The 24,058-nt window shown below is 44.6% G+C and overlaps 2 protein-coding genes across 2 annotated transcripts in view; both read right to left on the minus strand.

Annotated features, from left to right (window-relative positions):
* Window positions 1-1,247: 1,247 nt before the first annotated feature.
* Window positions 1,248-7,285, minus strand: Acta1 (actin alpha 1, skeletal muscle). The gene is made up of 7 exons (XM_035442751.1): window positions 5,593-7,285; window positions 3,071-3,211; window positions 2,654-2,978; window positions 2,303-2,464; window positions 2,014-2,205; window positions 1,689-1,870; window positions 1,248-1,603 (listed from the first exon to the last, which is right to left on the minus strand). Exons 1-7 carry the CDS (start codon window positions 5,629-5,631, stop codon window positions 1,460-1,462), a joined length of 1,185 nt encoding a protein of 394 aa, XP_035298642.1. The 5' UTR covers window positions 5,632-7,285; the 3' UTR covers window positions 1,248-1,459.
* Window positions 7,286-8,206: 921 nt separating this feature from the next.
* Window positions 8,207-24,058, minus strand: part of Nup133 (nucleoporin 133) — a 48,837-nt gene continuing 32,985 nt past the window's right edge. The window contains exons 17-26 of the mRNA XM_027404860.2: window positions 23,454-23,553; window positions 22,172-22,423; window positions 21,458-21,591; window positions 19,575-19,733; window positions 18,043-18,178; window positions 15,945-16,063; window positions 14,284-14,364; window positions 12,279-12,343; window positions 10,987-11,075; window positions 8,207-9,036 (exon numbers count right to left, since the gene is read on the minus strand). Coding sequence (XP_027260661.1) covers window positions 8,900-9,036; window positions 10,987-11,075; window positions 12,279-12,343; window positions 14,284-14,364; window positions 15,945-16,063; window positions 18,043-18,178; window positions 19,575-19,733; window positions 21,458-21,591; window positions 22,172-22,423; window positions 23,454-23,553 — 1,272 coding nt within the window. The 3' untranslated portion in view covers window positions 8,207-8,899. The remainder of the gene's footprint in view (window positions 9,037-10,986; window positions 11,076-12,278; window positions 12,344-14,283; window positions 14,365-15,944; window positions 16,064-18,042; window positions 18,179-19,574; window positions 19,734-21,457; window positions 21,592-22,171; window positions 22,424-23,453; window positions 23,554-24,058) is intronic.

Raw genomic sequence — 24,058 nt, forward strand, 5'->3', positions numbered from 1 at the left:
GTTAACAATAAATGCTGAGTTCCTCTGTATGGCTAGAAAATAGCCCATTTTAAACTTTCCTTCATTCTGGGTAGAATGTAAGTCTAGTACCCTGTGCTCATTGTAATAAAGTCTGGAGCTTTATTTAGAAACCAGTTCTTCTGTGGGGGGGGGCTCAGAAATTTCTGGAGCTTGTCAAGAGGAAAGAAAGGAGGAAATAAACCCCCAGCCACATAAGCAACCCTATCTATAAGCATGCTTCTAAGTGAGTTTGTTTCCTTCCTTGAGTTCGCATCTGTTTAATTTGGATCACTGCTTTTGAAAATATTGACTAGGAATAGAAAGCTGCTTTTAACAGCAAGTTGGGTCTGATGATACTAGTGCAATGCCAGCAATAGAGCGGTTGAGGCAGAAGGATGACTGAGAGTTCAAGGCCATCCTCCACTGCAAATGAAAGCCTGTCTATGACATAGATAAAAGCAGGTATTGTTTATCTATCTCCTGTAGGATTTCAAACCGTCATGTTTTGTATCACATTTGGTGGTGGCTGGATGTAGTTCTGTAGTGCAATCCTAGGATGCTCAAGGCACTGGGATAGATTTTTTTTAATGGTGAGAGGTAATAAGTGTTTGTTCTTATGTTTTCTTTTATGAGTCTGGCGGTCAACCTTGGACTTTGCTAGCTGCCTTCAAGAGCCACCCCCTTTCTAGACTCCAAACCCTTTCTCGCCCTCCCTCTCTGGTAGCTTCTCCACAGCCCCACAAGAAGAGCTCTTCTCTGAGCCACCAGCATTTAATGGGAAGGGAGCAAAGTACTTCCCAGTTTGGAAGAGACAATGACTGCTAAGAGTTCTCATTACATGCAGAATACAAGTTTTTTTTTAGACTTGAGGATCCAATTTCCAACCCTGGCATGAAGCAGATTTGAGAGGTGCTCCGGGCAGCACCACGGTCAGCGCCCGCTGAGTCAGCCAGCAGCAGCCGCCGCTTATTATAGCGAGCTGTGAAGGGGGAAAAAGACGCTTTACGCAACAGCCGCCAGGGACCTGGCAAGCCACTCCAGCCCCATATAGGGCAAATGGCTATGATCCAGAAGGGAAAACGGTAGGGTTTGGGTGAGAAGACCTAACTTCCTAACTTTGTTTTCTAAGAAGCTCACCCAGTTGGGAGTTCTGTGAAAAGTGATGGGCGGGGTGGGTCTTTCTCCTGCCCATCCCCTACTCCCAGTAAATAAAGACAACACACACTTTATTTCAGCAAAACAGAATGGCTGGCTTTAATGCTTCAAGTTTTCCATTTCCTTCCACAGGGCTTTGTTTGAAAAATAACAAAATGAGGTAAAACGAGTCAATCTATGTACAGGTCAAAAACAGGTGCCGGCTGCAGTGGCGGCGATGGAGCATGGCGGAAGATGGGCCGCCCTGCAACCACAGCACGATTGTCGTCCTGAGGAGAGAGAGTGTACACAGATGAAGGTGCGCCTAGAAGCATTTGCGGTGCACAATGGAGGGGCCGGCCTCGTCGTACTCCTGCTTGGTGATCCACATCTGCTGGAAGGTGGACAGCGAGGCCAGGATGGAGCCACCGATCCACACTGAGTACTTACGCTCAGGGGGGGCGATGATCTGTAAGACAAAAGTGTCAGGTGTCTGCGTGTCTGCGTGTCCCCCCCGCCCCTGGGTCTCCGCCCACACCAGGCATGTCATCCACCTTGATCTTCATGGTGCTGGGAGCCAGAGCTGTGATTTCCTTCTGCATGCGGTCAGCGATACCAGGGTACATGGTGGTACCCCCTGACATGACGTTGTTGGCGTACAGGTCCTTCCTGATGTCAATGTCACACTTCATGATGCTGTTGTAGGTGGTCTCATGGATCCCCGCAGATTCCATGCCTGGTGCCCGGAAAGAGGCAGTGTGAGCAACCACAGAGTCAGGAGACTAAGAGCACGGGTGGGTTGAGACCTGGTACTTTGAGGCATAGGGGGAGGGAGACAGATCCCGGTACACCAGCCCAGCGGGTGGGCGGGCCGCTCACCGATGAATGAGGGCTGGAAAAGCGTCTCCGGGCAACGGAAGCGCTCATTGCCAATGGTGATGACCTGCCCGTCAGGCAACTCGTAGCTCTTCTCCAGGGAGGAGGAGGAGGCAGCGGTGGCCATCTCATTCTCGAAGTCCAGGGCCACGTAGCACAGCTTCTCTTTGATGTCGCGCACGATCTCACGCTCAGCTGCAGGGGCAGAAGCAATAGGGAGGTCTCAGTGCAAGCCCTGGGGCGCATGCTCGCCCTCCGCGGCCCGCCCTCAACGGCCATTGAAAGCACGCACCTGTGGTCACGAAGGAATAGCCACGCTCGGTGAGAATCTTCATCAGGTAGTCAGTGAGGTCACGACCAGCCAGGTCCAGACGCATGATGGCGTGTGGCAGGGCATAGCCCTCATAGATGGGCACGTTGTGGGTGACACCGTCCCCAGAATCCAACACAATGCCTGAGCAGGGGAGGGACAGTGTGTGAGCGGTGGAGACTAGCAGGGAGAGCAGGGACAGTGGCAAAACACTGGGATAGGGCAGGGGATATCAGGGAATGGATGGGACCGGTGCAGAGCACAGGACTAAGAAGGTGGGCTGGGATGTTGGGACACTATCTGGCCTAGAGTGGGCCATATATGGGCACTTACCGGTGGTACGGCCAGAGGCATAGAGGGACAGCACCGCCTGGATGGCCACATACATGGCGGGCACGTTGAAGGTCTCAAACATGATTTGGGTCATCTTCTCTCGGTTAGCTTTGGGGTTTAAGGGGGCCTCAGTGAGCAGGGTCGGGTGCTCCTCAGGGGCCACACGAAGCTCATTGTAGAAGGTGTGGTGCCAGATCTTCTCCATATCGTCCCAGTTGGTGATGATGCCATGCTCGATAGGGTACTTCAGGGTCAGGATACCTCGTTTGCTCTGGGCCTCATCGCCCACGTAGGAGTCCTTCTGACCCATACCTACCATGACACCCTGTAGATGGAGACATCAGACACTTATTACTACAGATCAGGGAAGCATGGGGTGCACTCAGTGAACCTACCCTTTCCTGCCAGCAGACTGACCTGGTGTCTGGGGCGGCCCACAATGGATGGGAACACAGCCCTGGGGGCATCATCCCCGGCAAAGCCTGCCTTCACCAGGCCAGAGCCGTTGTCACACACGAGGGCGGTGGTCTCGTCTTCGTCGCACATGGTGTCTAGTTTCTGCAAGGACAAGGCCATAAATTAGTGTGGGGGGTGGTTAGGGTAAAGCTCCACCCAACCCACCTTCCCTCTGAAGATCCAGAGATTCATTTCCTCAGCCCCTGGCAGAGGACCAGAGGATGCTGTCCCAGCTCAAGGCTATGCTTTCACTCAGGGAAGCAGTCTATCGGCCACATTAAGTCCTCCAACTAGGTATGCAGGTAACATCCTCTGGAGACCAGAGATCCTCTACCCTCACTCCCACAGCTGGCACTACTGCCACTCTCTCTACTTCCCAATGTCATCTGTGAAGGAGGCATTAAGGCCCCATGCCCACCTGCCTGTCCCGTGAGAGGGTGGAGGACGCTGCCCAGGGGAGGGTAATACCGCCCTAGTTATGGAGCAATTGCCTATTTGAACACCCACAACATCCCAAACCCAGAAAGGACACGTCCACCTATCTCCTGTTCCAGAGAAGATTAGCTAAGCCTTGCTGGCTTTAGAAAAGCCTTGGGCTCTGAAGTAGTTGCCCCAAGGCTGAGACAATGCTAAATCTCTCCAAATGCATCTTCAAATGAGTCTCCCGGGAGCTGGGGTGTAGCTCTATGGGAGAGGACTCAGATTTAGTCCCAGCAGAGAAAGGGAGAGGAGGAAGGAGAGGTGAAAAGAGGGAGGGAAAATAACTATTTCAGGGAGAGAAATCTCATCCAGCCAGGGACTGGTGCATGGCTCAGTAGTAGAGCAATGGCTCGCTCACTTGCAGGAGGACCTGGATTTAGTCCTCAGTGAGGAGGGGGGCGGATATAGGGTAGTGGGTAGAGATAATCAGAGCTCAGGCACATCCTAAATGCCAAGTCAGCAGCTCAAATGGGTTGAAGATGAGTTTGGAGAATTTTGCAAGCCAAGTTTTCTCTTTAAAGTGTCTGCCTTTAGGGCAGAGTGCAAGGCTAGATACAGGCCCAAGGCTAAACAGCTGGCTCTGCTGGATCTTCCAGGTCACCCTCCCCACCACCACCCTACCTGCTGCTCTGACTCTGGCCCTGGGTGCCGAGGGTGGGATGTGAGGCTTCACGTCCGTGTGACCGCCTGTCCCTAAGCTCAGGTTTTATATAGTCCCTGGGAGCTCTCACCACACCGCCCCGATGGAATGTTGCTGCCCTTCCCAAGCCATATTTGGGTGTCGGGCACTTGAGTCCCTTCCTTAGGCTGGTTCTCAGCCTGGGTCCCCGCCCGGGTCTCCTGCACTGACCAAAGAAGGAGAGGACTGGCCCTGGCCCAGGTAGCTAGGACCGGACCGGGCCATATATGGAGAGTATCCCCAGCTGTCTGCCCCTCCCAACTGGCTCCAATGCTCACTGAAGGGATGTGCTGGGCCAAAGGTCATTGTTTTTGCAGATGACTGGTCTGCATTTCCCAAACTCTACCTGTTTTAAAGGTCTCCCCAGCTCTGCCCACCCTGGGTACATGAGCCTCTGAGAAGGTACTGATTCATGACATGACACATTATACCCCATTTATGGGTTAACTCAGGCTACCAAGCCCTGTTGCTTAAGCCCAAGAGAAGGGAGCCCTATGGTCAGGTGAGCTGGGAGGGTTCACAGGCCCCAAGTAGGGTTAGAAAATAAGCCCCACATTTGAACTCCATATTCTTTCCTACTTCAAAGCCCCCCAATCCAGAGATCTGACCCATATACACTGCCCTCTACCCCCACCCGGCACAGGCTGTAAGTCAGTGTAGGGCATGCAGCTGTCACAGGGCAGACAACTGTTGGAGAGAGGAGGAGGTGGTAGTGAGGGGAGGCATGGGGGCTATGTGGCCCTGGCACATGGCATTTGAGGCCAGATTAGAGCTGTCCCCTACATTCTGCATTGTATTCTTGAATGGAATAGAGTGGTGGTCAGAGTGGGCTGGGGGGGGGGGAGGTTCCTAACTCCAGAACTCTCATTTAGTTGGCTGGGTTGAGCAAATGCTACTACCCCTTCCCCTTGGGTGGCACTGAGTCCTTCCCCTGGGTCTGAAAGAAGGGTCACACCCAGAACTACTGGAGCCTGGAGGGGGCTGAGGCAGAGAGAGATGGTGACGGATGTCCCCTCTAAGAAGCACCAAGACTTTACACTGGAGCCCAGGAGTGGCTTCTCCCAGGCAGACTCATCTTTATATTTAGAGGATGATGCCTGTCCGTCGGCTGCTTTCCATCCACCTAGGAGCCACCACCTGCCAGGCCTGTGTGGGTTCTATTTATACCGCTAATAGATGGGGCTCTGCCTTTGGGTTTCTAGGAGCTACTTATGGAAGATGGGGTGGGGGTGAGCAGAGGTCGTTGCCTCTTGGCGCCTGTCTCAATTTGGGCAGGGAGAACAAGAAAGACCAAGAAAGTGTTGAGGCCAACCAGGCGACATACTTTGAGGGGTGCATCAGAGCCAAGCCACCATGGAGCCATTCATTTTTCTGATGGCTTAAGCGTTCCCAAAATAGTTGTTCACATTTGGAGTGGAACTCAGCAGCTGGGACAGGTGCAGATCCTCTGAGGGCAGAGGCACGCTGAGGCTCCTCCAGACTCCCACACAGCTCTTCCTAAACTGTGGGCTGCACAGCCAAACAGGGCCACCATTAGCTTTGTGGCTTTGTCTTTACCCTATGCTGGGGCAACGAACTATTAGAAACAAGCAGCAAATGCATAGTACATACAGTTTTGGGGAGTCCTTTATTTAGGCCATGAGTGTAGGGAGAAATGTGTTGATGCCCTCCCTGGACACAAGAGGGACTGGGCGGTAAGAGCAGACCGCCCCAGATTGCGGCAAGTCTGCTCACCATAACTCTTTTATCCCACTACAAAGTTTTCTCAGCACAGCATGACATTCAGCACATCCAAAGTCAACCTTGAACAAGTGTCTTTGAACTCCAGGAAACCTACTGCACCACATCTGGCAGAGCAGCAAGCAGGTGAGCAGGGCAGGTGCCCTCCAACCTCAGCTACAGTTTCTTCCTTTCCTGACAAGGCCTCTTTCTCCGGAATCCTAGCTAGACTCAAACTCATTATCTTCCTGCTGGCCTCCCAATGTTGTGAGCAAGCTGATAGGTTCACACTTCTTTCTTTGCCCCTTTACCTCTCACACTCTATTGGCCCTCACACTACCCAGAGGCAAACAGGGCAGGTAACAGTAACACTGCAATGGGCAGCAGCACAGGCCAGCTCTACCCTTCTAACCCTGTAGCAGCTCTGGAACCACAGAGCCACAAGGAGGCGCACACATGGAGGTCAGAGGACAGCTTTGTGGAGCTGGTTCTCTCCTTCCACCTTCATGTAGACTTTGGAGATTGAATTCAGCTGCCAGGCTTGCTGTGCTTCCCTGCTGAGCTATGTGCTGGCCTCAGAAACTGGCTCTATGGAGTAAACACCCCTTGTTTTTATTAAGGCCATGGTATATCTAATTGCATTCCTATACAGGGGACCTGCCATCTAGCAGGTGAGGAAAAACTTTTGGAAAGGCTTTGACTGAGAACAAAGTCAAGGTATGCAAAGTATTCACCATACCTCACATGAAACAAATGGTGGTCCAATACAATCCAAGGCCCATTTCAAAACAGGAACCCAAGGCTTCCTGGTTACACAGTTAGTTGGGTTTATTTTCCCCACATGCCTCAAAAAAATGTTCTAGCCAGGGATAGTGGTGCACACTTGTAGTCTTAGCACTTGTGAAGCCGAGGCAGGAAGACTGAGAGTTTGAGGCCAGCCTGAGCTGTATACTGAGAACTTATCCTAAAAAATGTGATGTGATTTTTATATATATATATATATATATATATATATATATATATATATATATATATAAAACAACATATATACTTTTCAGTACATATTTCATTTAGTATGTAGGTTCTTGTCATCTTCAGATGGAGTCTCACTATACAACTGGTTTGGACCTCTCTATGTACACTAGATTGCTCTCAAATTCAGATCTACCTAGCTCTGCCTCCCAGGTGCTAGGATTAAAGGTATGTGTCACTATATCATACGTGGACTTTTTTTGGTGGGGGGAAGGGTGGTTTTCAAGACAGGGTTTCTCTGTGGCTTTGGAGGCTGTCCTGAAACTAGCTCTTGTAGACCAGGCTGGTCTCGATCTCAGAGATCCCTGCCTCTGCCTCCCAAGTACTGGGATTAAAGGAAAAGGAGTGCGCCACCACCGCCCGGCTCATATGTGGAATTTTTATACATGAATATATAATCATTCTGAGGATAGAATGGGAGTGGGTAGGCAGTAGTGGGACCGTAGTTAGCCTGGAAACACTCAAGAAGATGGGATAATGATAGCTAGCCTGAGATGCCATGAATCTGTCTTGGAGATTGCTGGCACTTCCCACAGCAGCCAGTCAAGAGGATAAAATGAAATCTCTGCCTCTATACCCCCAGGGCCCCTTACTGGGGTTTACAGAACAACATCCATGGGCAGTGTTTGTGAAAGGACCAACTATGGTGAAACTGGAAACAATCAGGAAATCATAGACTCAGGCTCACTGACTCAATACTGAGATTACAGCCAGTGTAATCACCATATTTGGTAGCAGTGACAATTTACTGATAGCTCAGAAAGCCACACAAACATCTTACTCACTAAAACACTTTTAAGATTCATCCATTATTGATAGGTGTGGTGTCCTTTAACTCCAGGACTTAGGAGGCAGGTGGATATGAGTCTGAGGTTAACCTGTCTACAATAGTGAATTCCAGATCATCCAGTTACATAGTAAGACCCTATCTCCATGTTTGTTGTTGTTTGTTTTAATCAATGTAGAAAGTGAGGAACATTCCCCATGAGTTACCAGCTGTCACCTTTCATGAGTTAAGAGCCTCTATATTTGTTTCTCAGTCACATAGTAAGTCAATAAAATCTGACATTCAGTTTGCTAAGTAGGTACGTCCCTCTGGCTTTGACCTAAAGAGAGATCAACATCCCAGAGGATCTTTAGTGTACCAAATCCAGAGTCACAGTGACTCCAAAGACAGATTAGAGCAATCTTGAAAAACACTGTTTTCCTTAATTTTTTGAAATTAAAATATAATTAAATTATTTTTCCTTTCCCATGCCCCCTCCAACACCTCCATGCTCCCCTGCACTCAAATTCATGGCCTCTTTTAGTTGTTGACCTAAATATATAAGCACAACCTGCTCGGTCCACAAAATATTATTTGTATGTATATTATTTAAAGGTTGACATTGGATAACGAACTAGGGGGAGGGAGTGGCAATCTGTTTTGGTTTTCAAGTCCAGACCTTGCTATGCTGTCCAGACTGGCTTTGAACTCAGTATCTTCCTGTCTCAGGCTCTAGTGTTGGGATTACAGGTACATGTCACCAAACTTGACTCAACCTTACAATCCTCAAAACAGACATACTATGCACAAGGAGGCAGTGCCAGAGAAAAACTGCATGCCTCACTGGACCAAGGGAGACTGGAGAAAGGGCAGAAACACAGAAACAAGGGTGACTTCAAGTAGAAAATGAGAAGAAAATATCTTACAACTGAAAGAAAATCAGGGTTATGCCCCATTTTATATTATAGCTCCCAAATAAAGCATTGAAAAAATACCTGGCTGCCACAGATGAAATTATATAAACTTTTAAACTGATTAAAACTTACTTTTTTGGCATCAAAATTTTTATAAGCAAATATTTATAAAATTTTAGAAGCAACAATTTCTACAAATGTCATATCTGTCCCTGAACATAATACTCATAATTTGCTTTTAGAACAAACTCAAAGTAAGGATTGGATTTCAGGCTTCCCAGCTGGTCTGCTTGAAGTAGGTCCTTCACCTCTGGCAAGTATTCGCTGAGCTGGATGCCTGCAAACAAAACACAGTCACTTATGATTTCAGAGATTCCCCAGTGAATGAGAGGCTGGCGCCAGTCACTAACATGCCCCATACTGGAGCCTCCTCCTAATCACAGTGCCGTAGGTCTGACAACAGCTTCTTCAGTGCCACCTGCAGGCTCTCACTGGTCAAAGCAGCCACTTCAGGTGAGGTCTGCAATAGTCTGCAATTGTCATTTTCTACACTTAATTCCAGCACTCAGCACTCTGAAGGCAGAGGCAGGCAGATCTCTGTGAGTTCAAGGCCAGCCTGGTCTACAAAGCGAGTGCCAGGATAGGCTCCAAAGCTACACAGAGAAACCCTGTCTTGAAAAAAAAAAAATCAAAAGACATTCTTTCAATGCAGAAGTTTTCAACTAATAGTCATTTCTGTGTTACCCTAACTGGGGAATAATATAATAGAAATACTGTCACAGAGCTGGCCACAATACCATAAAGGTATCAGTTTAATGTGGATGGCTGTCCTTCCAGTGCTCAGGATGCTGAGGGAGGGAATCCCTTGAACCTGAAAGCCCAAGACCAGTCTGGACAGCACAGTAAGACAGTCCCAAAGAAATAAAAACGCACATACAGCAGCATTTCAACTGAGTCAGAGACTAGAAGGATAATGGGGTCAGGAAAGCCAGGAAGCACCAATCAATGGACTATTGAAGCCACAGCAATTACATTTAACCTCACTTGACCAAGAAAATGGAACGAAAACTTTTAAATGAATAAGATCATATAATTTGTTGTATGAATATCAGATTGTCTGGTTTTAAGGAAGATAATCCTGGGGGGGGAGTACTTGTCCAGTAAAAATATTCTTGAAGCATCCAGCACCATCTTTTTGAATTTTTTATAATGATAAATTGAATAATTCTGCACCATCAAAAAACAAGGGTCTACTGAGCAACTATGTACCAGGTAGGGGTAGGTATGTTTTATGTAGATTAAATGATACATCTTGCATACATAAGCAGAGCAAATGTTGGGGTCATGTGAATGCCATCCCAGTAAATACCATTCATATTCACTCTGCAGGATCACTGGACTTAGGATACATGTCACTGTATGTTCTTCAAATATAGCCCTGAATCTAAAAGATCTGCCAGAGGTAGGTTGGTTGGGCTGCATACTGCCTGGACCTGGCATGCTGGGTTTTGATCTAATGGATTTTTTTTTTTAATTTACTTAATTTTTATTTTATGTGCATTGGTGTGAAGGTGTCAGAACCATTGAAACTGGAGTTACAGACAACTGTGAGCTGCCATGTGGGTGCTGGGAATTGAACCCAGGTCCTCTGGAAGAACAGCCAGTGCTCTTAACTGCTGAGCCATCTCTTAAGCCATCTTTTGTTTTTTTAAAGATAGAATTTCTCTGTATAGCCATGGTTGTCCTGGAACTTGCTCTGTATACCAGGCTGGCCTTGAACTCAGAGAGATCTGCTTCCCAAGAGCTGAGATTAAAGGTATGTATATACCACCACCCAGTGTTTTGATCTAGTAATTCTATAAGAATCATACTTTTTGTATGTTTGTTTTGTTTTTTATTTTCCAAGACAGGGTTTCTCTGTATGACAGGCCTGGCTGCACCTTAACCCTGGTCCCCCAGAGCAGAGTAGAAAAGTAGCTTCACTGAGAACAAGCTGTACTATGTCATGTTGGCAACATCCAGTTCCCGTGGTATCCCAAATCAAAAACAAGATTTCGTTTCTTTCTTTCTTTCTTTCTTTCTTTCTTTCTTTCTTTCTTTCTTTCTTTCTTTCTTTTTTTTTGGGGGGGGGTGAGACAGTGTTTTTCTGTGTTTGAGACAATGTAACAGCCCCTGGCTGTCCTGGAACTCCCCTAGTAGATCAGGCTGGCCTCAAACTTGGAGATCCGCCTGTTTCTGCCTCCTGAGTGCTGGCAACATTTAATTTCTAAGTTAACAAACCACTTACCATCTTTTATAAGTTTCTGCAAAATCTTCACAAATACACTGTCTTTAGACACTTCGATTGGATCATCTTTGCCATCTGAACTAGACCAGCTGGAAGAAAAACCATGAGGGAAACTGAATCATCATGGCAACTGAGACAAATGGTTTCTGTTTGCTACTGTGGCTTTCTCCTGATGGCTGTGGGACATAATGTTAAGTTCTGTGACCTTGCTTCAAGTTATCAAAATAATGGACTTTAAATGTGGGACACATGTAAATCTGTTTTGAACTAAGCTACACTGGCAGCAGATGCCATGCCAACATTACCACCACCATACAATTTTAAAATGGCTTTATTTGGGGGGGGGGCACATAGCATTTTGCTATGTAGTGCAGGCTGGCCCTAAGCTCTTGATCCCCGTACCTTGCCTCTCAGGTGCTAGAATTACAGGTATGTATCATGTATCATCACACCCGGTGTGAGGCATCATTCCAAAGAAAATGCTTCAAGTAACAAATCTAGTCAGGAACTTAAAATGCTGTCTTTCTGAGCACAGTAGTAGAAACAATTTTCAGCAAATTCTAACTTTATTGAACAGGATTGCACTACAACAAGGTGAAGAAGAGTGGCTTTCTTTCAAGTGGACATGAGCACACACCATTGCTTTCTGGTGCTAAAGATGCACAAGCCACAGGCAACCTAAAACTCAGACTAGAAGCTAGAACAAGGGCTGGCAAGATGGCTCAGTGGATAAACATGCTTGCCATGCAAGTCTGATAATCCAAGTTTGATACTTAGTAAAGGGAGGTGGAAGGAGAGAACTGATTCCAGCAAGTTATTCTTTGACCATTATATGTGTGTTCTGGCCTGCCCACAATCGCACATATACACACACAAGTAGTTAAAAAAAATTTTAAACTAGGACAGGGAGTTCTCATCAAAATTATAACCATATGGTGGCTCCCAATTGTCTGTAATTCTAATTCAGGGGATGAACATCTTCTGTGGGCACCAGGCAGACATGTGTTGCACAGATATACACTCAGCAAAACACTCACATGCTAACTAAATCTTTAAAGAGGCAGAGGCTGTCAGATCTCTGAGGCCAGCCTGGTCTACAGATCCAGTTCCAGGTCAGCCAGGGTTTCAGAGGAAAACCCTACTTCAAAAACCAGAACAAAATAGTGAGATCACCACTATGCTCAGAGCATGCTGAAATACCCAGAAGCACATAGGCCCATCTTGTGCACCAAGTTACAGTTCTGATGGAAGCAGTTCCTGCCTATGGACCTGGCGCCCCAGCAAGGACTTACTCATCTCTCTGCAGAGCTCTGCACAGGATCTCCAGCTTCAGGTCATCAATGCTCACATCTTCCTCCTTCACAGCAAAACAGAACAACCTGATTAAAGCTAAGTTTTAAAAATAAAATGTACATTAAAACTTTAATTATACTAACCTCTAATTAACACTGTTGTTCTGCATTAATTCATAACCACCACCACCCACTATCTATAAAATTTATTTTGTACATATATGAATATTTTGCTTGCATATATGTAATTATACTGCATTTGGGCATGATGCCCAAGGAGGCCAGAAAAGGGCACAGGATCTTTTGGAACTGGAGTTACAGATGGTTGTGAGTTGCCATGTGGGTACTAGAACAAGCTTGGGTTCTCTACAAAAGCAGCAAGTGTTCTTAACTACCGAGACATCTCTCCCAGACCCCTTTCCCCTCTTTCTTTAAAGTGTTAGGATTGCTGATATCTGTGTTGATTTCAGATCACTCTGAGTTCATCAGGAACTCTAAGAAGTTAAGATTATTAAAGTGGTTATGCAGGGGGAAAATCCTAGTGTTTGCCTTGCAAATATGAGGATCTGACCCTGAAACCCATGTAAAAACATTGAGTGTGGTGGTACACACTTGTATTTCCAGCAGGGGGGAGGGAGAGAAAGGAGGATCCCTAGGTCCCACTGGCTAGTGTAATCTAATTGATGAACTCCAGGCCAACAAATGACCTTGTCCCAAAGGATGTGGATGGTGCTCCGGAGGATGATACTGACCTCCGGAGCGCTGTCCTGACCTCCACAGGACACAAACGTATACATGCATACATAAACATGAATGCATATAGAACAAAGGAAAAAAAACCAAACAAATGGTTGTATAGTCAGGTATGGTGGTATACATACCTGTGAGTTCAGCAGCTGGGAGGCTGAAGTAAGGATTTCAGTCATACCAATATCCTGTCTCAAAGCCCCCCATCCCCCACCCCACCCCCATCCCAAAACAGGCCAAAGGGATGGCATAGCAATTAGCAGCACTTTCTGCTCTTACAGAAGAACTGGATTTGGTTTCTGGCATCCAGATAGCAGGTCACAACTGTCTGTAAATTAAGTTTCAGGGAATCTGACATGTTCTTCTGGCCTCTGCAGGCAATGCACACACATGATGCATTTAAATGCATGCAGGCAGTTATACAGATTTAAAAAAAAAAAAAAAGGCCATCCTGGCCTACAGAGCTAGTTCCAGGATAGCTAGGGCTGTTATGTGGGGAAACCCTGTGGGGGTGGGGAGAAGGGGGAGTCCACAACAAAAAAAGGTGTGAAAAAAAGTTAACATTATGACTCCAAAGGCTACCAAACAACTTCTGATCACACAACCAAGAAGCAGAACCACTGATCTTACTGCACTTGCTTTCCAACCTTTGAAAGCTGAAGGGCAGCTTCTATTAGGAGGCTATAGAAGAATACCTTAAGACTTTAAAAAGCTCATTTAAAAAAATTTCTGGGACCAGTGCTCAGCAGGTATGGGCATTGCCAAAAAGTCAAATGACCTAAATTTGTTCCTGGGAACCCACCTGTCAAGGAGGAGAAAACCAACTCTGGCAAGCTGTCCTCCACCCACAAACACATACATACCCATCCCCAATCCCCCCCTCTCCCCCTGCAAAGAAAAAAAGCCAACTGGAAATAGGAGAGGGTTCTCTAGAACTGGCAATTCCTATCAGCTCTTCTAACAGTCTGGATGGCTGTCTGTCTTCAAAGAGCCACAGGGAAGCAACCTTAGGCTCTTAACCAAAACTAAATCTTTTCATGAGGGCATTTTATGATTGACCAAAAGAAGCTCTTTTCCTCCTTTTCCTTTCTTCCTTCCTTTTTTTTTTTCGTGTCAAGACAGGGTTTCTCTGTGTAGCCGTGGCTATCCTAGAACCAGGCTAGCCTTGAACTCACAGAGATCTGCCTGCCTCTGCCTCCTGAGTGCTGGGATTAAAGGTGTGTATCAGTATGCCCAGCTATATAGAGTGATTTCTTACCTCATCAATATATTCCAACAAGTCCAAGGCTTTCTTAAAATCATATTCATTGGCTCGTCTGTTTTCCTCACAGATGTACAGCTGCAACAAGATCCAAGGTAGACAATTACCCAGGAAAGTTTATGAAGAAAGTAAGTCATTGATTTCTTTTATATAATCTACACATATTTTTATAGCCAAGAACAATGACACATTTGGGAGCTATATTCTGGCTATAGAAAGTTGCCTAATAATGCATATTCTTTTTTCCTGGAACTCACTCTGTAGACCAGGCTGGCCTTGAACTCAGAGAGATCTGCTTGCCTCTGCCTCTAGAGTGCTAGGATTAAAGGTATGTGCCACCACCATCTGGCTAACAGTACATATTCTACACCAGAAATTAATTTATATAATGAGATATAAATTCTTTTTTAAAATGCCAGACTACTTACAATCTTAGATTAAGAATATACTACAGACTTTTCCTCATGCTTTCATGTACAATCTTTGACATAAATTCCTGCTCTTGGGCTCATAGGGTCACGCAGTGCATGGCTTTTGGAATGCTACTCCTTTTTAAAAACTACAACCTAGCATACAACTGGGCTTAGTGGTGAGTACCTGCTTAGCATATGAGGCCCTGGGTTCCATTGTTCAACACTGTAAAAGAAGTAAACCAACACTTCCTGTGTGATTCAGTTTCCCTGGTGAGTTAGATGCCAGATAACTTATACATGTTCCTCAAAATCCTGCCATCTTTTAATAAAAAACTTTTTGATTAAAATTATTAATACGAATTTTTAAATATTTTCCTCTTCTAACAATTATATGTAATAGGACAATTTCATTTTTAAAAACTGTATATAATTCTCTAACAACATGAAAAATCTTTTATACATAACCTATATCTTAGTTTTCACTGTCACACAGGCTCAATCCAAATACTTTGCAAAATTACTTTGCTTTCACCTTTGAAACTGATGACTATCATTGAAATGGATGTTATGTCTGAGTAAGACTGGTACCACACTTACCTGCTTAGTGACACATAAAATAATAGTACTTACAGCCTACATTTCAGATCTCTCCAGTAAATGCTCTCTTAGAAGAGAGCACCACTCAGAAGCTCTGTTGCCAACAGTGTCCTACACTCAAGATTCTGGACTGCTTGCTTTCCTTTAACTACAGTTAGAGCAGAGGAGGAGGAGGAGGAGGAGGAGGTGGAGGAGGAAGAGGAGGAGGAGGAGGAGAAAGAGGAGGAAGGTAGTATGCATACAACACCAGCTGCTCATCTGATGCAACCTAGATGCTCTGGTCTTGCCTTGGATCATTTGGTTGCCAGCAAACAGGTGAAGACAGTACCCGAAGCCTCTGCATCTTAGTTCCTCAAACATACCTTTGCTAACAAGAGTCTTAGTGTAACATTCTAGAAGGATAGTTAACCTCATAGCACACATTCCTATTCTGAGAAGGCAAACTACCAGGTTTCCTACTAGTCTCCTGAATGAGTACCTGAAGGGCCAGGAGAGCTGCATCCTGCTAATTCTTTGTGCTTCTAATAGCTGTTCTAGGGGAAAGGTCTCTGGCAGGTAGGAGGAGGAAAAGGATACTGTTGAGAGCTCCACAGTATGGCCTAGAAAACTCAGGCTTGATCTGAATGTGGAAACATATACAACACTTACACTGATGAGCTGTGGTGCAGTCAACACAGGCATTGCACTAAGACTCAGCTGTCTCTCGGTCAGCAGCTGCTCTGGCAGCGTCTCCTGGTGCAGCAGGAAGCGCTCTTGCTCAGCCATTGCTGTTGATCAAGGACAGACAATGATGACATTTTCACTTCTGTTTTCATCAATCAAATCAGATTAAAAACCAACAACTCTAAAGGCAATTCATTGCTACCCCAGAGTCTCCACATTTATTCTTTACTGCTGACAACATATTTACTGTTTAATCCAATGTGTATACATGACCACAGCAGCAGAAAGCAGCTATGGAGAGAGAAATGTACTTCAGGAGGTCTGAGCCCAAGCTGCAGGCCCTACTTTAGAGCAGCTCAGTGAAAGAGCATGGCAGTATCATTCAGAAACCACAATATATCAGAAGAAAAACAAAACCTGTGTATATGGGCACCCAGTTATTAATGGATAAGAACACCCCATTGGTTCCAGGCTCCTGCTCTGATTCTCTGTCCTGATGTACTGGGCTGCTGGAGAAGCGGGGATGAACTGCTGTCTGTCCACAACAGCCACAATAGACAGAAGCACAGCATTTCTACTCACACAGCAACAGTGTTCCACAAACTGCCAGTGAGCAAAGGAAACCAAAATTCACAGTTGTTACTTCAGGAGGTGGAACCTCCAACCAAATACAAAATCTTCCTCCCCCATAATTTAAAATTTTCCATAGGAATTACTCATATAACCAAAATTTATTTAATTTTGAGACCTAGATCTGCCATCTTCTACCTCCTGAGTGCTAGGATTAAAGTCATGCACAACCACATCTAGCTCTTTCAATTTTTTTTCTTTTTTCTTTTGGAGACAGGTCTCACATAGCCCAGGCTGGCCTTCAGTTTATTATGTAGCCATGACTGGCCTTAAAACTCCAGTTCTGCTTTAGCCTACAAGGTGCAGTGATCACAGGTATATGCCACCATGCCTGGCTCCCCCACCCCCCTTCTATCAGAGGAAATCTGCAGGTATTAAGGCATTTAAATTCTGAGTACTTCAGTATCTTCAGTATGTATTTCTAAGAATACGGACATGCCTTTAATACCAAATTTGAGTCAGAGGCAGATGAAGCTCTTGAGTTTAAGGCCAGCCTGGTCTACAGAATGAGTTTCTGGACAGCCAGGGCTACACAGAAAAACCCTGTCTTGAAAAAACAAAACAAAACAAAACAAAAAACAGAATAAGGACATCTAATCAAAAAACAGCATTATTAAGCCTATGGAAGTTAAGAAGCTTATGGTAATATCATCTAATCTTAAATATGTTCATTTATAGCATTCAGGAGGCTGGTGAGGAAGGGCTATAAGTTCAAGGCCAGCCTGGGCTTCATAGTGAGACTCAATTTCAAGAAAGAAAAAAAAAAAAAAAAAAAAAGTTCAAGTTTTCCTAGTTGTTTCCAAAATATTCATCACAGTTGTTTGGTTGAAGGATGCCCAAAGATCCAATCAAAGGCCTCATGATCATGCTAATTTGGTCACCATATGCCTCAGCTCCTTTCTTCTAATAGTTTACCTTTTTGTCCTCACATTACTAACTATAAAGAGGCCAGGCTGACATACGTGTACAATGTCCTGTTTCCTTGTGGTGAGATACTTCACACTGGCAAAGGAATATATGACATACAAAACCATGTCACAGCACTTCAGAAGTGTGAAACATGGGCTTATCTTATCTGAGAGGTCTGTGTACTAACTCTCAACTCAATGGTTTAGCTTTTGTATGTGTGTAGAAGCCAGAGGTTGACATTGGATGTCTTTTTCAATTGTTCTCTGCCTTATTTTTTTTAGACAGGGTCTTTTAAAAAAACAAAACAAAAAAAAAACTGGAGCTCACTAATTTGGCTAGGCGGGTTGGAGAGCAAGCCCCAGGGATCCTCTATTTCTGACTCAGCAGAGTAAGAATGGTATTAATGATTCCGATTACATGTCTGAATGATAAAGTATGGATGCTGAGTAAGATAAGTAACAGCATTCCTACTAAACTGCAATGACTACATAGATGGTCATAGTGCAGCTGACTTGTGTGCCTTCTCATTCTGATTTCCTTTTACCTTCAATTTTCTCTTGCAGCGTGTCCTCTGAAAGGTCTGAAGCTAATGCAGCCAGTTTACTCAAGCCAAGAAGGGTTTTTTTCTTTGCGAAGTAACGAGTTTCCATATTTGCCAAACCGAGCAGCGTTGTATGAGCCTACAATAAACAAAACAAGAAAATCACAAGAGGCCCTTGAAGTAGCTCAGCAAATACCAAACTCATTTCTTCTCCAAGGGGTCTGAAAGAAGACATGCTAGTAAGCCTAACTACCTGGGATCAGTGCCAAAGCAATACACATGGAAATCTCAAGCAGACTGGAAAGGGAGACTGAGAAAATACCGCTCCATAACAACTGTGTATTCACTTAGCACCCTGTCACCAGCACAACTTTAATTTGCACTGTTTTTACCCATAATCTGAGTTTTGTGTTATGGGTTCCCATTTTGTACATGCACATATGTGTGTAAGCAGGCCAGAGGTGTTTAGTGTCTTCATCAGTTACTCTCTGATTTCTTTTATGAGGCAGTAGCTCTCACTGAACTTGAAGCTCGTAGACTAAGGCTGGCTGTCCAGTGAGCTCCAGGGATCTGCCTATCTCTGCCTTTCAAGTATGACATTATATGTGTGCGCTGCAGGTCTGGCTTTTCACACAGGTTCCTAGAAGCCTACTCATTTTACTATCTTCCTCGATCCCAGGATTTGAATTTTCATTAGAAGGGAAAAAAAGAAAAAAGAAAAAGATTAATGACTTTTATATAAAATGTTTGTAATTTTAAAAATTGTAATTGACCAAGTACAGTGACCTGCATTTGGAGTATTAGAAGTAAGACAATACCATTCCAATGATGTGAGAGAATAGGAGGTGTGCAGGTGAGATTTCTGTCAATTCGACACAAACCTAGACATACCTGGGAAGAAGAAATCAATATATATATATATATATATATATATATATATATATATATATTCACAAAGTGCAAGATACACATAAAACAGGAAAGGTTAAATAAGGCTAATTACCATATCTATGAGAACTTATTTGAGAGGCTATGAGATGGCTCATTAGATAAATATACTTGGCACCAAGCCTGACCACCCGAGTTTGATCCCTAGAACCTATGGTGAAGAAAACTAACTCCCTTGAGTTGTCTTCTGGCCCCCCTCACCTCCCGCCCAGCGCTCTCTCTCTCTTACACACACACACACACACACACACACACACACACACACACACACACACACACACACACACACACACACCCCTAAAAGAATTTTAAGTCAGGTACGGTGGCATAAACTTTTAATCCCAGCACTCAGAAGGTAGAAACAAGTAGATCTCTGTGACTTGAGGCCAGCCTGGTCTACATAGTGAGCTGTAGATCAGCTAGAGCTACATAGTGAGACCCTGTCTCCAGTGAGAAAAGAGAAAGTCCAGATACTAACCCTTTATCAGCTGCATAGCTATAAACAACACTTTAATTACTAAGACTCAGATTAATTAAAAATACTTAAACTGCACAACCAGCTGCTTCTTATAACCAAACCATCTTACCTTTTCTAATTCTTGACTATTAATTTCATGTAGCCAGCTGAGATGCTCATGGGCTTGCAAAAAATTTGCCAACTGTCCATGGTGAGAAATGGGTTGAGACAATAATTTGCCCCGCTTTCCTTTTTCCAGGTACCAACGAAACAGAAAGTCTGAAAAATTCTACAAAAAAAAATAGAATAAGAATGTATCAACAGTTAGTAAAACAGCTTTAAAAATATAAAATACTAAGTCCCTTTCAAAGAGCTCCATATAAAAATCTTCAAATTTGTATTTTACATTTATTTGTGTATGTGTGCACATGTGGATGTCAGAGGACAACTTGAGGAGTTTGTTCTCTTTCCACCATGTAGATTCTAGGGATCTAACTCAGGTCATCAGGTTTGGCATGAAGCCATCTTGCAGTTCTCCAGACAGAATCTTTTGGCAAGTAATTCCCATATTCTAAGAATACCTGTGTTAGGGCTAGAGAGATGGCTCAGCATTTAAATCACTAGCTGCTCTTACAGAGGAACCAGGTCCAATTTCTAGAACCCATATGGTGGCTACAACTGTCTTTAACTATTAATTCTTGGTGACCCAACATCCTCTCTGGCTTCCTCTAGCATGGCATGCACGTGGTGTATAGATATGCATGCAGGCAAAACATCCACATACAGTTTATTAAAAGGCAAAACAAAAACAAAACATGTGTTCCATATGGTTAGTGTCTATCCGACATGGACAATGCATTCCTACTCTTGAATTCAGCCATCTCTCTTGACAAGCCTCTGACTGGCTCAGCAGGGATCCTGTAAGAAGCACTAGTATGAGGACTGGAGAGATGATTCAGAAGCACGGCGTGCTTGAGACCATGTGATTAGACAGGTTCTCTCTGGGTGTTGCAACTGTACTGTGAGGGCTCTGTAGAGGTGTTCTGAATTTCATACAAAATTCCGTTGCTAGTAGAGGGGAAAAGGCATTTACAATGTTAACTCATGGGATAAACTGGCTAAATAAGGAACAATATAAATCACCCTGCCAGCATCGAAATAGGTATTTTGTCTAAAAACAGGAAACTGGCATCAAAACTGCTGACAGCAGGAGCCTGTATGAGCATTCTGGACTCTCTTCAGGCAAGTTCTCTCTTGCTTGTGAGGACACCTGGTTCACGACTCAAGCAAGCACTCATGTCCCTGCTCCTAAAAGGTCTTACACTTTAAGGAGAGAATAGAATTAAAAGTTAGTCAGGCCTGGCAGCTGGTGCCTATAACTCTAGCACTTGGGAGACTGAGCTAGAATCTTGAGCTCCAGGCTAGCCTGGCCCACAGAGTGAGATTATGTCTTAAAAGCAAAACAAAAAACCCCAAAGTGAAAGTTTAACAATTTGCAAAGGCCAGGAAACCTCTCAGTGTCTATGTGGTAGTTTGAATGAAATGCCTTCTACAGTTTAGGGCATTTGGACAGTTGGTCCCCAGTCAGTACACTGTTTGGGTAGGTCTAGGAAGTATGGCCTTCCTGAAAGAAATGTCACTGGGGGTGGACTTTGAGAATTTAAAACTCATGTAATTCTATTCTCTCTGCTGTGGTTCAAGATGTGAGCACCCAGCTTTCTATGGCCATGCATTTGCTCTGCTATCAGACTATAACCCTCTGGAACCTTAAACTCAAATAAACTCTTCTGTAAGTTGCCTTGGCAATGGTGTTTTATCCCAGCAATAGAAAACTAATGAATATAACCTATTTACATAAGGAAGTGTCTGCCCAAAATACAATGTAACAGGCCAATCTGCCACCTTCCCATCTAAATCTTTCTTCGCCTCAAAGCCACAGCAGCATTCTGGAAAGGGAAAGCCTTAGACAGTGTGGTATGTTTACCTCCTTAACACACACACCAGTGTGGTTACCTGGTCAGCAAACTGGGTCATGTAGCGCTGGAGTCGGGACTGGTTGTCTGTCTGTTCACACATCTGCACCAGGATATCAAAGTCACAGTACTTCTCTGCCAGAGAAGCTGCCCATGGATACTGGCCTAGTGTGACTTCAGGAGAAAGAACAAATGATACAACATAAACTATGTCCATCACTGATCTACCTAAACTTTCCAAAGAGGCAAATGCAGCTTCGGATCAATCACTTCCTCCCCAGGTGAGACTTACATTACTCACTAGAACAAACCTTCCTGAATCAGGCTATGAAAAAAAATGCTTTCTGTTCAACAGCCACATTGTGCTACCTGTGTCCTTCACCAACTACTACTTGGCTCTGAGATTTTTTTGTTTTTGACGCAGCCTCTCAAGTGTTGGAAAATGCCACAAAGCCTAGCCTGGTGAACTCAAAAGACATGCCCAGCATGTTGAACTCATCAACTAAGGGTATCTCCACGGCCTAATTTACTGATTTTTTTTGTTTTTCAGTCAATTGAATCGACAATGGTATTTGTACCATACCAGAATAGTATTTTCTAAAAGCTGGATGACATGAATACAGAAAGCTAACCAAGTGTGCCTAGCTTTGTCTTTGTTCACAGCTAGATTAACTCTGCACAGACTGCACCATGTGAGCTCTCCAACCTCCATCTATCTTGCAGCCCACAGTCATTTCTAACTCCAGATACTCACGAAGGGGGGAGAGGAGTTCGGATCTTTTCTGCAGGTATTCCACTTCTAGATTGCTGTATCTTTCTTGGTCACTGGATTTCTCTATAGACTTCAGCTGGGAAACGTAACTGTCCAGGAAGCAGTCAATCAGTGCCACAAGCTGCTCCATTACAATGCTCCGGAGGTTGCTATCAGCTTGAGGGTACACCATCTGCAGGATGATCCCATGCTGGCGCATGATTGCTGTGCGGATACCGGATGGACCACTTGTAGCTGTAAAGTCCACAAAGGAACTTCCTAAGAAAGGGTTCCATGATGGTAAGGGAAAGACCAACTACCTAAAAATTGGGTTACCTCAATGCTCTAGGAAAACAAAGAAGTGTTCAGGTTATACCTGCTTGTGCCCTGGTTGAACCCCATCTTTCTTTCTTTCTTTTTCATTTTTTTTTTGGTTTCTCTTTGTAACAGCCCTGGCTGTCCTGGAACTAGCTCTGTAGACCAGGCTGGCCTCAAACTCACAGAGACTCGCCTGACTCTGTCTCCCAAGTGCTGGGATTAAAGGCATCCTGAATTCCTTTAATGCTATTCCACTTACTCTGTGATATGAACATAAAATAGAGACTATTCCTCCAAAGCCAGAACCTGTTTTTATGAAGGATTTGGTACCAAAAGCTAACAGATGCATCATAAACCCCACCCAGATAAAGAAATAACAGGGTGGGATCAATAAATAAATCCAAAGGTCCCAGTGAGTCTAGAGATGTCTCTTGAACTGTTCCTTCATTATTGTGAGCGAAAGATCTCAGGGCTTGGCATGAGATCCTAGGCCATTCTTGGCTGGCCACATAGTTGTATATGTAGAACCTCAGCTCAAGAAAAGAAACAACTTGACTCGGTCCTCCACCCACAGACTCAGTCACCTAGGCAACCCCTTCCTGGACCTCTTACTCATGAACTCTTTACCCTGCCAAACATCCTCTTTGTGGCTTCCTAATATCCTGCCTACACTAACACTTGGTGCACAAACAACCCATTCTACCCCTCCCCATATCCTGCTCTACTGACTATATAAGCTAGCCTGAGAAAAATAAAGTTTACCACTTGATCAGAATCCTGTCTTGTGGTCATTCTTTCTGTGTCTCTTGTCCCCATTCCCTATCCCTGACTCTCTTGTCCCAGGTTGACCTCCTGCAGGTCGGGACACTTCATCTCACTCACAAACCTGCCCTAGGGACTAACACATCTAACACACCAGACCAATAGGAACATGTTCTGAACAGCTGTTAATACTCCAGCTTGGTACCTGTCCATGGCACATACTCTGGTTCTTCCCCTTGTGGTTCTTCCCGACTGTACATGGAGCTTCTGTTTAGGCGATAATGAGTGGCAGCCTGTAGCATGTCCTGGGAAGATGAAATGCATTATCACACATGGGAAGCAATAGGCTGTTGTTAATGGCATAATTCAGTTAATTTCTTTCTGTGGGATACTGTGTGCCTAAGAAGACCTGTAATACTAGGCTACAGGTCAGAGAAACATTCAGTACTTATGAGTTCTGCCTTCAAAAATGTGTTTTATTGGAGCTAGAGAGATGGCTCAGAGGTTAAGAGCACTAGCAGCTCTTCCAGAGGTCATGAGTTCAATTCCCAGCAACCAAATGATGGCTCACAACCATCTATAATGACATCTGGTGCTCTCTTCTGGTGTACAGGCAAAACATGTAGATGGAACACTGTATACATAATAAATAAATAAAATGTAAAAAAAAATGTGTTTTATTCCACAATTTTAACTTCAGTTCGGGAAATTATAATAACCAAAGCAGGAAATAAAAAAAAGAGAGAGAGAGAGAGCACTATGAAGTCAAATAGATAAAACTGAATGAAACCCCTTAGGTAATAATTTAAG

Source organism: Cricetulus griseus, chromosome 3 (assembly GCF_003668045.3).
Source record: "Cricetulus griseus strain 17A/GY chromosome 3, alternate assembly CriGri-PICRH-1.0, whole genome shotgun sequence".
NCBI lineage: Eukaryota > Metazoa > Chordata > Mammalia > Rodentia > Cricetidae > Cricetulus > Cricetulus griseus.

Excerpts from the sequence above, each read along its gene's own strand:
- Acta1 (XM_035442751.1), bottom strand. The coding sequence starts at position 5,631 with ATGGCTCCATGGTGGCTTGGCTCTGATGCACCCCTCAAA. Across the intron at positions 3,212-5,592 it reads GCTCTGATGCACCCCTCAAA|AAACTAGACACCATGTGCGA; the intron begins GTATGTCGCCTG and ends TTGTCCTTGCAG. Across the intron at positions 2,206-2,302 it reads CTATTCCTTCGTGACCACAG|CTGAGCGTGAGATCGTGCGC; the intron begins GTGCGTGCTTTC and ends CTGCCCCTGCAG.